Source organism: Staurois parvus, unplaced genomic scaffold (assembly GCF_062004578.1).
Source record: "Staurois parvus isolate SC_StPar_1 unplaced genomic scaffold, SC_StPar_1.0 ptg003032l, whole genome shotgun sequence".
Taxonomy (NCBI): Eukaryota; Metazoa; Chordata; class Amphibia; order Anura; family Ranidae; genus Staurois; species Staurois parvus.
In genome coordinates, this window is record NW_028320828.1 from 51072 (window position 1) to 64758 (window position 13687).

Genomic DNA, 13687 nt, shown 5'->3' on the forward strand with positions numbered 1-13687 from the left:
GATATGCGGCGTCCGGCCCTCAGAGCCCAGATATGCGGTGTCCGGCCCTCAGTGCCCAGATATATGGCGTCCGGCCCTCAGAGCCCAGATACGTGGCGTCCGGCCCTCAGAGCCCAGATATGCGGCGTCCGGCCCTCAGAGCCCAGATATGCGGCGTCCGGCCCTCAGAGCCCAGATATATGGCGTCTGGCCCTCAGGCGCCCAGATATGTGGTGTCCGGCCCTCAGAGCCCAGATACGTGGCGTCCGGCCCTCAGAGCCCAGATATGCGGCGTCCGGCCCTCAGAGCCCAGATATGCGGCGTCCGGCCCTCAGAGCCCAGATATGTGGCGTCCGGCCCTCAGAGCCCAGATATGTGGCGTCCGGCCCTCAGAGCCCAGATATATGGCGTTTGGCCCTCAGAGCCCAGATATGTGGCGTCCGGCCCTCAGAGCCCAGATATGTGGCGTCCGGCCCTCAGAGCCCAGATATGTGGCGTCTTGCTCTCAGAGCCCAGATATGTGGCGTCCGGCCCTCAGAGCCCAGATACGTGGCGTCCGGCCCTCAGAGCCCAGATACGTGGCGTCCGGCCCTCAGAGCCCAGATACGTGGCGTCCGGCCCTCAGAGCCCAGATACGTAGCGTCCGGCCCTCTGGAGCCCAGATATGTGGCGTCCGGCTCTCAGAGCCCAGATATGTGGCGTCTGTCCCCTCAGAGCCCAGATATGTGGCGTCTGTCCCCTCAGAGCCCAGATATGTGGTGTCCGGCCCTCAGAGCCCAGATATGTGGTGTCCGGCCCTCAGAGCCCAGATATGTGGCGTCTGTCCCCTCAGAGCCCAGATATGTGACGTCCGGCCCTCAGAGCCCAGATATATGGCGTCCTGCTCTCAGAGCCCAGATACGTGGCGTCCGGCCCTCAGAGCCCAGATATGCGGCGTCCGGCCCTCAGAGCCCAGATACGTGGCGTCCGGCCCTCAGAGCCCAGATACGTAGCGTCCGGCCCTCTGGAGCCCAGATATGCGGCGTCCGGCTCTCAGAGCCCAGATACGTGGCGTCCGGCCCTCAGAGCCCAGATACGTGGCGTCCGGCCCTCAGAGCCCAGATACGTGGCGTCCGGCCCTCAGAGCCCAGATATGCGGCGTCCGGCTCCTCCCCCCTCGGTCAGCCATACCTGTTATTACTTCAGACGTCATCATGTCCCCGGAGCCATGATCCAGAGGTGGCCACCCCTGGCTGGGCGGGGAATGGCTTGATGTGGCGCCCGGAGGCGGCGCCGGCGCTCAGCAGCACATTATTGCCGCCATTAACTTCCAGGTTGATGAGAATTTCTCTCCCGGAGGAGGAGGGGAGCCGGGAACAGACCGGCCTATATAGAATCTAGGACAGAGCAGGGTGGAAGCGCCGCAATGACCTCACCTGCGCTATTTTTAGGACTTGGGGGGGTTAACACTTGCTGGGTTTTTATGTTGCGTCACCCTTGTCTTCGCACGTGGCGGCGTCACTCAAACATTTGGCGTTAAAGATTCTCGTCGCATGCTCCCATGGTGCGCAGGGTTGTCTGTCGTTCATGTGGGGGAGGGGCAGATTCTTGGTGTGCCCCCATCTCATGCTCCCATGGTGCGGAGGGTCGTCTGTAGTTCATGTGGGGGAGGGGCAGATTCTTGGTGTGCCCCCATCTCATGCTCCCATGGTGCGGAGGGTCGTCTGTCGTTCATGTGGGGGAGGGGCAGATTCTCGGTGTGCCCCCATCTCATGCTCCCATGGTGCGGAGGGTCGTCTGTAGTTCATGTGGGGGAGGGGCAGATTCTCGGTGAGCCCCCATTGCATGCTCCCATGGTGCGGAGGGTCGTCTGTAGTTCATGTGGGGGAGGGGCAGATTCTTGGTGTGCCCCCATTGCATGCTCCCATGGTGCGGAGGGTCGTCTGTAGTTCATGTGGGGGAGGGGCAGATTCTCGGTGTGCCCCCATTGCATGCTCCCATGGTGCGGCGGGTCGTCTGTAGTTCATGTGGGGGAGGGGCAGATTCTCGGTGTGCCCCCATTGCATGCTCCCATGGTGCAGCAGGTCGTCTGTAGTTCATGTGGGGGAGGGGCATGTTCTCGGTGTACCCCCGTCGCATGCTCTCATGGTATGGCGGGTCGTCTGTAGTTCATGTGGGGGAGGGGCAGGTTCTCGGTGTGCCCCCGTCGCATGCTCCCATGGTGCGGAGGGTCGTCTGTAGTTCATGTGGGGGAGGGGCAGATTCTCGGTGTGCCCCCATTGCATGCTCCCATGGTGCAGCAGGTCGTCTGTAGTTCATGTGGGGGAGGGGCATGTTCTCGGTGTGCCCCCGTCGCATGCTCTCATGGTGCGGCGGGTCATCTGTAGTTCATGTGGGGGAGGGGCAGAGTTTGGGAATGTTACAATGTCAGCAAAAAAAGATTCTACAATTGGAGAAGTGGGGGGATTCGCACGGCGCCACGTACAGGAGCGAGCGAAGGTCGCAAAACAGGCGCAGGCATCGCGGTCCAGCTGCAAGGTAACATGGCATCCTGGAACCAGATAATTGAGGTTACAACCATGAAGCTATCCAGCTGTGCCTTATGCACTCACACACAGACCACATTCCTGCAAGGGGAGGGAGAGAGTGGGATTTGCAGAGTCTGATCCAAAATATGGTTGTCATTGTCCATCTCTGTGCGCACAATTATCCCAGCGACCCATTCATAGGACCAGAGCCCGACCACGGAGAGCAGACGCAGCCAATCAGAGGACGTTATACAACCACGGAAAGCAGACGCAGCCAATCGGAGGACGTTATACAACCACGGAAAGCAGACACAGCCAATCAGAGGACGTTATACAACCACGGAAAGCAGACGCAGCCAATCGGAGGACGTTATACAACCACAGGAAGCAGACGCAGCCAATCGGAGGACGTTATACAACCACGGAAAGCAGACGCAGCCAATCAGAGGACGTTATACAACCACAGGAAGCAGACGCAGCCAATCGGAGGACGTTATACAACCACGGGAAGCAGACGCAGCCAATCAGAGGACGTTATACAACCACAGGAAGCAGACGCAGCCAATCGGAGGACGTTATACAACCACGGGAAGCAGACGCAGCGTCTGCTTTCTGTGGTTGTATAACGTCCTCTGATTGGCTGTGTCTGCTTCCTGTGGTTGTATAACGTCCTCTGATTGGCTGCGTCTGCTTCCTGTGGTTGTATAACGTCCTCCGATTGGCTGCGTCTGCTCTCCGCAGTCGGGCTCTGGTCCTATGAGTGGGTCGCTGGGATAATTGTGCGCACTCGACGCTCTGTAGCTCTCCCCGCCGTCTCGCTCGCTCTTCCTGCGCTCGGCTTTCAGGTCTCATTATGTAATTTGCTGTCTGAGCCGCTCATTTCACATCATCATCTCCGGAGCGCGAGGAACTCCGACTGCAGACAATGCGACCAGCCGCTGCGGCCCCGCTCCCATCAACGCTCAGCCCCGGGGCCCCAGCAACGTGGAAGACTCAGACCAGCCGCCGCGGCCCCGCTCCCATCAGCGCTCAGCCCCGGGGCCCCAGCAACGTGGAAGACTCAGACCAGCCGCCGCGGCCCCGCTCCCATCAGCGCTCAGCCCCGGGGCCCCAGCAACGTGGAAGACTCAGACCAGCCGCCGCGGCCCCGCTCCCATCAGCGCTCAGCCCCGGGGCCCCAGGAACGTGGAAGACTCAGACCAGCCGCCGCGACCCCGCTCCCATCAGCGCTCAGCCCCGGGGCCCCAGCAACGTGGAAGACTCAGACCAGCCGCCGCGGCCCCGCTCCCATCAGCGCTAAGCCCCGGGGCCCCAGGAACGTGGAACACTCAGACCAGCCGCCGCGGCCCCGCTGCCATCAGCGCTCAGCCCCGGGGCCCCAGGAACGTGGAACACTCAGACCAGCCGCCGCGGCCCCGCTCCCGTCAACGCTCAGCCCCGGGGCCCCAGGAACGTGGAACACTCAGACCAGCCGCCGCGACCCCGCTCCCATCAGCACTCAGCCCTGGGGCCCCAAGAACGTGGAACACTCAGACCAGCCGCCGTGGCCCCGCTCCCATCAGCACTCAGCCCTGGGGCCCCAAGAACGTGGAACACTCAGACCAGCCGCCGCGGCCCCGCTCCCATCAGCACTCAGCCCCGGGGCCCCAAGAACGTGGAACACTCAGACCAGCCGCCGCGGCCCCGCTCCCATCACGCTCAGCCCCGGGGCCCCAGGAACGTGGAACACTCAGACCAGCCGCCGCGGCCCCGCTCCCATCACGCTCAGCCCCGGGGCCCCAGGAACGTGGAACACTCAGACCAGCCGCCGTGGCCCCGCTCCCATCAGCACTCAGCCCCGGGGCCCCAGCAACGTGGAACACTCAGACCAGCCGGAGTCTTTTTCTCCTGCAGTACTCCGGTCACGCTCTCCCCGCCGCCCCGCTCTGCTTTTCATGTGTATGGCGAGTGCAGCGCACAGCGTGCGCCGGGGAGCCAATCCCACCCAATAATAGGCAGAGACGGGGCAACCAACCCACACAAGGAGGAAACGTCAATACACTCCGTCTGTTACAGGACAAGCAAGCTCCCAGTGTTATCCACCAGACTGGAGGCATTTTGTAGATTCACTTTCAGTCGCTGAGTAGTCAGCTGTGGAAAATCATGCATGGCCAGGTAGGGAAAGAGCACTGAGGCTGTACAAAGAGGTCCTTTTCTGTGGATCCAGAAGAAAACAGACGTCATATGTCAAGTCCATGAATGCTGAGTCCATGTCCTCCCCCTCCAGCGTTTATCCCCTCCAGCAGAGATCACAGGACCCCCCCTGACAATATCTTCATCTGATCTCCTCCCCAGGACGGCACCATGTATGTTCCGGCATCATCCAGGGTCACCATCTTCTTCCTGGACTGGGATGGCGGCTCAGAGATGACACAATCCTGGAAATCCTGGTGCCTGTGCAGTTCCTGTTCACAAATGTCTGACACAGATCAGCCCCTTGTGACTACCGAGCCACAAGCAACTGATCCGCCCTGCAGGAAGGATGAGATGTTGGATGGACAGCGCAGTCCCCTGTGTATGACCGGGGGGGGGGGGGGGTGAAGGACCTCACAGGGACATGGGACACCCTGCAGCTTGGCCCCACCCCTTACTGGACCCCCACCCCTTACTGGACCATAGATCAGGAGGCAGCCGGTCACCTGACATGTACAGATTAGAAGGGGATCTGTAAGGAGTGCTCTGTCCTCACAGCTTCATATCCCATCACAAGTCCCTCCCCCTCCAGATCATTGCCCTTTAAGAAGGGGGCGTGTCAATGGCATGTAAATAGCGACTCGGAGAAAGTCACGGTTTTTGTTGGTTCTTCAGGAGGAACGGTATATCCTGAGCACTTGTGATGTCAGCTACAAGCTCCGCCTTTTATTTGATATGATTCAGGATTCGGACATTTAGAAGCTCCAGCAGATATAACGACACAAAGGAATCATTCCTTCCTGTACAGCAGAGCTCAGACTGGAGGATGGGAAAGCAGCACAAGGAGATAATCAGTTCATGCTGATAGGAGGAGAGAGCAGAGTGCCAGAGAGATGAGCTCATTAGTATGCTGCTTCTCTTTTCACTGTCCAATCACAGGCTGGGGGAGGGACCGTACCTGTAAGTGTTACTGAACAGAGACAGATGAGGCCTTCCCCTGGCAGACGTGGCTGTGCTGCATGACGGAGCTGTGTAAATCTCAGGACTGGATGGACAGGTAAACCCCCTACACTGTATGTATGTTATCCGTGTATTTAGCGGTTTGCTCAGCGGCGGTTTTTCTTGGATGGTATTTTGCGGTTCCTGCGGATGAGGAGCGCGGTGTGACGGATGACGGCGTGTTGGTTGCATTCTGTGCCACGTACTTACCTCCCCGGGGATTAGGGAGGGGTGACTGACCTGTGACAGCGATACTTTGTGCCGTTCCGTTAATCTTCTCCTCCTGATAAGGAGCCTCACCGACACACATCTCAGAGTCATGTGACCGCGTCCGCCTGAGCCGATCGGCGTGCCAGCAAAATCCATCGCTGTCCGTCTTCTAGAAGGTGGAGGTAACTCGGAGCAACCGGAGAGGACCGAGAACTGGACTCCACGTGTCCTAGCAACCGGAGAGGACCGAGAACTGGACTCCACGTATCCTAGCAACCGGAGAGGACCGAGAACTGGACTCCACGTATCCTAGCAACCGGAGAGGACCGAGAACTGGACTCCACATATCCTAGCAACCGGAGAGGACCAAGAACTGGACTCCACGTATCCTAGCAACCGGAGAGGACCGAGAACTGGACTCCACGTATCCTAGCAACCGGAGAGGACCGAGAACTGGACTCCACGTGTCCTAGCAACCGGAGAGGACCGAGAACTGGACTCCACGTGTCCTAGCAACCGGAGAGGACCGAGAACTGGACTCCACATATCCTAGCAACCGGAGAGGACCGAGAACTGGACTCCACATATCCTAGCAACCGGAGAGGACCGAGAACTGGACTCCACGTGTCCTAGCAACCGGAGAGGACCGAGAACTGGACTCCACGTATCCTAGCAACCGGAGAGGACCGAGAACTGGACTCCACGTATCCTAGCAACCGGAGAGGACCGAGAACTGGACTCCACGTGTCCTAGCAACCGGAGAGGACCAAGAACTGGACTCCACGTATCCTAGCAACCGGAGAGGACCGAGAACTGGACTCCACATATCCTAGCAACCGGAGAGGACCAAGAACTGGACTCCACGTATCCTAGCAACCGGAGAGGACCAAGAACTGGACTCCACGTATCCTAGCAACCGGAGAGGACCAAGAACTGGACTCCACGTATCCTAGCAACCGGAGAGGACCGAGAACTGGACTCCACATATCCTAGCAACCGGAGAGGACCGAGAACTGGACTCCACGTATCCTAGCAACCAGAGAGGACCAAGAACTGGACTCCACGTATCCTAGCAACCGGAGAGGACCGAGAACTGGACTCCACGTATCCTAGCAACCGGAGAGGACCGAGAACTGGACTCCACGTATCCTAGCAACCGGAGAGGACCGAGAACTGGACTCCACGTATCCTAGCAACCGGAGAGGACCGAGAACTGGACTCCACGTATCCTAGCAACCGGAGAGGACCGAGAACTGGACTCCACGTGTCCTAGCAACCGGAGAGGACCGAGAACTTGACTCCACGTGTCCTAGCAACCGGAGAGGACCGAGAACTGGACTCCACGTATCCTAGCAACCGGAGAGGACCGAGAACTGGACTCCACGTATCCTAGCAACCGGAGAGGACCGAGAACTGGACTCCACGTATCCTAGCAACCGGAGAGGACCGAGAACTGGACTCCACGTATCCTAGCAACCGGAGAGGACCGAGAACTGGACTCCACGTGTCCTAGCAACCGGAGAGGACCGAGAACTGGACTCCACGTGTCCTAGCAACCGGAGAGGACCGAGAACTGGACTCCACGTATCCTAGCAACCGGAGAGGACCGAGAACTGGACTCCACATATCCTAGCAACCGGAGAGGACCGAGAACTGGACTCCACGTATCCTAGCAACCAGAGAGGACCGAGAACTGGTCTCCACGTATCCTAGCAACCGGAGAGGACCGAGAACTGGACTCCACGTATCCTAGCAACCGGAGAGGACCGAGAACTGGACTCCACGTATCCTAGCAACCGGAGAGGACCGAGAACTGGACTCCACGTATCCTAGCAACCGGAGAGGACCGAGAACTGGACTCCACGTGTCCTAGCAACCGGAGAGGACCGAGAACTTGACTCCACGTGTCCTAGCAACCGGAGAGGACCGAGAACTGGACTCCACGTATCCTAGCAACCGGAGAGGACCGAGAACTGGACTCCACGTATCCTAGCAACCGGAGAGGACCGAGAACTGGACTCCACGTATCCTAGCAACCGGAGAGGACCGAGAACTGGACTCCACGTGTCCTAGCAACCGGAGAGGACCGAGAACTGGACTCCACGTGTCCTAGCAACCGGAGAGGACCGAGAACTGGACTCCACGTATCCTAGCAACCGGAGAGGACCGAGAACTGGACTCCACATATCCTAGCAACCGGAGAGGACCAAGAACTGGACTCCACGTATCCTAGCAACCAGAGAGGACCGAGAACTGGTCTCCACGTATCCTAGCAACCGGAGAGGACCGAGAACTGGACTCCACGTATCCTAGCAACCGGAGAGGACCAAGAACTGGACTCCACGTATCCTAGCAACCGGAGAGGACCGAGAACTGGACACCACGTATCCTAGCAACCAGCGAGGACCCAGAACTAGACTCCACGTATCCTAGCAACCAGAGAGGACCGAGAACTGGACTCCACGTATCCTACCAACCAGAGAGGACCGAGAACTGGACTCCACGTATCCTAGCAACCGGAGGGGACCGAGAACTGGACTCCACGTATCCTAGCAACCGGAGAGGACCGAAAACTGGACTCCACGTATCCTGGCAACCAGAGAGGACCGAGAACTTGACTCCATGTATCCTAGCAACCGGAGAGGACCGAGAACTGGACTCCACGTATCCTAGCAACCAGCGAGGACCCAGAACTAGACTCCACGTATCCTAGCAACCAGAGAGGACTAAACTCCTTGTACATCCCATACCCATTCCTGCCTCTGAAGATGATTGGTCGAGGGTTAGACTCCACCCCATACCCATTCCTATCTTTGAAGATGATTGGTCGAGGGTTAGACTCCACCCCATACCCATTCCTGCCTCTGAAGATGATTGGTCGAGGGTTAGACTCCACCCCATACCCATTCCTGCCTCTGAAGATGATTGGTCGAGGGTTAGACTCCACCCCATACCCATTCCTATCTCTGAAGATGATTGGTCGAGGGTTAGACTCCACCCCATACCCATTCCTCTAGAGATGGAGTGTACAAACCATGGCGGTTCCTGGAGTGTTTCGTCCTTTTTGCCCCTCTGCATATTTCTCAGCAGTGGTGGGATCGCCGTCACTGCGGGGGGGTCCCTAAAGTCACTGTTTGGTAAAATTTCTCTGTTTTCCACATGGATGTGGGCGGAGTTTATAAAATAAATGGCTACAGATTAGAGGTCTTTCTTAACGTCGATATTCCAACGTGCAAACGGTCCGCATGGCCTCAGTTTAGGTGTTAAGATATATTCAAAAAAGCCGACATGTTTCAGAGGAACCGGAACCGCCTTCTTCAGGGCTCAGACTTGTAGCCATTCGGATCGCAAGGATCACATGTGGACTGTTTTGACTCTGAATCACTTCAACCAGAACACACAGATCTCCCCCTGCTTCCATCTCTCGCTCCCCCTTCTCCCACCACCCACACCCCCCTGCTCACACCCTACACCTCCCTTTCTCCCACCCCGTGCTCCCATTTCTTGCTCCTTCTGCTACTATCATTTGCTCCCCCTGCTCCAAACACCTGTATTCCCTGCTCCCACCACCCACACCCCCTTCTCCCATTGCTCTCTCCCTCTGCTTCCACCACATATTCCCCCTTCTCCCATTGCTCTCTCCCTCTGTTTCCACCACGTATTCCCCCTTCTCCCATCGCTCACTCCCTCTGCTTCCACCACGTATTCCCCCTTCTCCCATTGCTCTCTCCCTCTGCTTCCACCACCTATTCCCCCTGCTCTCACTGGCTGCTCCCTCTGCTTCAACCACCTGTTTTCCCTGCTTCCACCACCCGCACTCCCTTGATCCCACCACCCACACCCCCTTTTCCCATCGCTCTCGCCCTCTGCTTCCACCACGTATTCCCCCTTCTCCCATTGCTCTCTCCCTCTGCTTCCACCACGTATTCCCCCTTCTCCCATTGCTCTCTCCCTCTGCTTCCACCACCTATTCCCCCTGCTCCCACTGGCTGCTCCCTCTGCTTCAACCACCTGTTTTCCCTGCTTCCACCACCCGCACTCCCTTGATCCCACCACCCACACCCCCTTCTCCCATCGCTCTCGCCCTCTGCTTCCACCACGTATTCCCCCTTCTCCCATTGCTCTCTCCCTCTGTTTCCACCACGTATTCCCCCTTCTCCCATTGCTCTCTCCCTCTGTTTCCACCACGTATTCCCCCTTCTCCCATCGCTCACTCCCTCTGCTTCCACCATGTATTCCCCCTTCTCCCATTGCTCTCTCCCTCTGCTTCCACCACCTATTCCCCCTGCTCCCACTGGCTGCTCCCTCTGCTTCAACCACCTGTTTTCCCTGCTCCCACCACCCGCACTCCCTTGATCCCACCACCCACACCCCCTTCTCCCATCGCTCTCGCCCTCTGCTTCCACCACCTATTCCCCCTGCTCCCATTGGCTGCTCCCTCTGCTCCAACCACCTGTTTTCCCTGCTCCCACCACCCGGACCCCCCCCCCCCCCCGATCCCACCACTCATACCCCCTTCTCCCATCGCTCTCTCTCTTTCAGCTTCCACCACCTATTCCCCCTTCTCCCATCACTCTTTCCCTCTGCTTCCACCACCTATTCCCCCTTCTCCCATTGGCTGCTCCCTCTCCTTCAACCACCTGTTTTCCCTGCTCCTACCACCCGCACTCCCCTGATCCTACCACCCACACCCCCTTCTTCCATCGCTCTCTCCCTCTGCTTCCACCACCTATTCCCCCTTCTCCCATCACACTCTCCCTCTGCTTCCACAACCCACACCCCCTTCTTCCATCGCTCTCTCCCTCTGCTTCCACCACCTATTCCCCCTGGTCTCATTGCCTGCTCCAACCACCTGTTCTCTCTGCTCCCACCACCAGCACCCCCCCCCCCCCTGAGGGTAAATTCGTACAGGTTTACCCACCACTCACCCCCTTCTCCCATCGCTCTCTCCCTCTGCTTCCACCACCTATTCCCCCTTCTCCCATTGCCCGCTCCCTCTGCTTCCACCACCTATTCCCCCTTCTCCCATTGCCCGCTCTCTCTGCTCCTGCCACCTGTACGAATTTACCTGCCTGGCACATTAGTTACCATGGTCACAAGTTGGGAGGACTTTATTGTTGGCTTCTCTTGGTGGTATGGTCGGGGATACTCACTGTTTGGGTTCACATTCTCGCAGAGCTCCGTCTTGGCTTCCCCGTTGGGCCGGTCGCTGGGCTTGTGTGACAAACGCGATGACATAGTGGCCGCCGTCACCACCGCCTTAAAGCTGCGCTTGCGTTTCTGGACATTCAGCTCCGGGTGGAAGATGATGATGTACACCTTGGGCATGTAGAGCATCCCCAGAGCCACCGAGGCACTAAGATTCATGGAGATGGTGAGCGTGGTGGTCTGGATGTAGAGCTGCAAGAAAAGGAAATCAATGAGTTAGAGAAACGTCCCAATGTTCGATCCAAGCACAGAGCACCCCAGACTATTCACATACTACTAGTATAATGCTGGAGGAATTTACAATGATTGTAGAAGGCATAGAGACCTTGAAACATGGGGCCCATTGGATGACACACTGACACTTGGGGGCCCCCTATTGATAACACACTGACACCTGGTTGCCCATTTGATAAAACACACACACTTAGGGACCCCCACTGATGACACATTGTTACTTGGGGGCCTATTTGATGACACACTGACACCTAGGGGCCCATTTGATGACCCCACACACATCTGGGGGCCCCCCATTGATGACACACTGACACATGGGGCCCCATTTGATGACACACTGATACTTGGTGCCCCCTATTGATGACCCACTGTCCCTTGGGGGGCCCCCCATTGATGGCACATTGATCGGTACAGTTGTGCCCCCCATTGATGGCACATTGATCGGTACAGTTGGGATCTCCATTGATCGGTACGGTTGGGATCCCCATTGATCGGTACGGTTGGGATCCCCATGATCGGAACAGTTGGGATCCCCATTGATCAGTACAGTTGGGATCCCCATTGATTGGTACGGTTGGGATCCCCATTGATCGGTACAGTTGGGATCCCCATTGATCGGTACGGTTGGGATCCCCATTGATCGGTACGGTTGGGATCCCCATTGATCGGTACGGTTGGGATCCCCATTGATCAGTACAGTTGGGATCCCCATTGATCAGTACAGTTGGGATCCCCATTGATCGGTACAGTTGGGATCCCCATTGATCAGTACAGTTGGGATCCCCATTGATCGGTACAGTTGGGATCCCCATTGATCGGTACGGTTGGGATCCCCATTGATCAGTACAGTTGGGATCCCCATTGATCGGTACAGTTGGGATCCCCATTGATCGGTACAGTTGGGATCCCCATTGATCGGTACGGTTGGGATCCCCATTGATCAGTACAGTTGGGATCCCCATTGATCGGTACAGTTGGGATCCCCATTGATCGGTACGGTTGGGATCCCCATTGATCAGTACAGTTGGGATCCCCATTGATCGGTACAGTTGGGATCCCCATTGATCGGTACGGTTGGGATCCCCATTGATCGGTACAGTTGGGATCCCCATTGATCGGTACAGTTGGGATCCCCATTGATCGGTACGGTTGGGATCCCCATTGATCGGTACAGTTGGGATCCCCATTGATCAGTACAGTTGGGATCCCCATTGATCGGTACGGTTGGGATCCATCCACCAATCCCGCTCCTCCGATCTCAGTATATCAGATGCACAGCTGCGCTGATATAGGGAAGAACGATGTGACTTTGAGATAATAAAGGTGATTTGATGGGAGACGTTCCACCATGGATGACGGAAATTCCCCGTATTGTGGGACATTATTATCCTCCAGGATGACGGCTAATTATCTCTGATATGTTGTTATGACAGACGTCCCTACATTGTCCAACTATCGATCGGCTGAGCGGCGGGTGGTCCTCCGCCCATTTAATGGGACGAGCTGTCAATCAAAGTCATGTCAGGAGATAATGATCGCTCGGCGTCCTCGTTAATCAGCGCTGACTCTGAAGGATGAAGTTTGTTCTGTGATTGACAAGTCGAGGAATGGCGCTCACAGACGTCCCGCTAATGGATTCCTCCGCTCCGTACAGAATGGAGAGTCGAGGCAAAAGACACTCATTCCCTAATTTACTACATATGGTGAGGAGTAAATAATGAGCCAATCTCCGAATCCATCCCCACCCCCCCCCACCCCCACCCCCCCCCCCCCCCCCCCAGGGAAAACCGCATTCCGGAACTCCAATCTCACATTAATCATTCATAAATCTGAGGAATCAGGACTCTGCGCATCTCATTCCACCCAACCCCCGACACAACGCCTTCATCCTTACTGCTGGGTTATACCCCTTGTCATGTGTCCCCAGCAGGGGAATCCCCCGTGTTATACCCCTTGTCATGTGTCCCCAGAAGGGGAATCCCCCGTGTTATACCCTTTGTCATGTGTCCCCAGCAGGGGAATCTCCCGTGTTATACCCTTTGTCATGTGTCCCCAGCAGGGGAATCCCCCGTGTTATACCCTTTGTCATGTGTCCCCAGCAGGGGAATCCCCCGTGTTATACCCTTTGTCATGTGTCCCCAGCAGGGGAATCCCACGTGTTATACCCTTTGTCATGTGTCCCCAGCAGGGGAATCCCCCGTGTTATACCCTTTGTCATGTGTCCCCAGCAGGGGAATCCCCCGTGTTATACCCTTTGTCATGTGTCCCCAGCAGGGGAATCCCCCGTGTTATACCCTTTGTCATTTGTCCCCAGAAGGGGAATCCCCCGTGTTATACCCTTTGTCATGTGTCCCCAGCAGGGGAATCCCACGTGTTAT

The 13687-nt window shown here is 57.2% G+C and overlaps 1 protein-coding gene across 1 annotated transcript in view; it reads right to left on the bottom strand.

Annotated features, from left to right (window-relative positions):
- The window catches only part of LOC149428691 (metabotropic glutamate receptor 7-like), a 29235-nt gene extending 17123 nt beyond the window's left edge, over positions 1–12112 (bottom strand). Inside the window, exon 1 of the mRNA XM_089667111.1 lies at positions 11021–12112. Coding sequence (XP_089523237.1) covers positions 11021–11234 — 214 coding nt within the window. The 5' untranslated portion in view covers positions 11235–12112. The remainder of the gene's footprint in view (positions 1–11020) is intronic.
- Positions 12113–13687: the final 1575 nt, after the last annotated feature.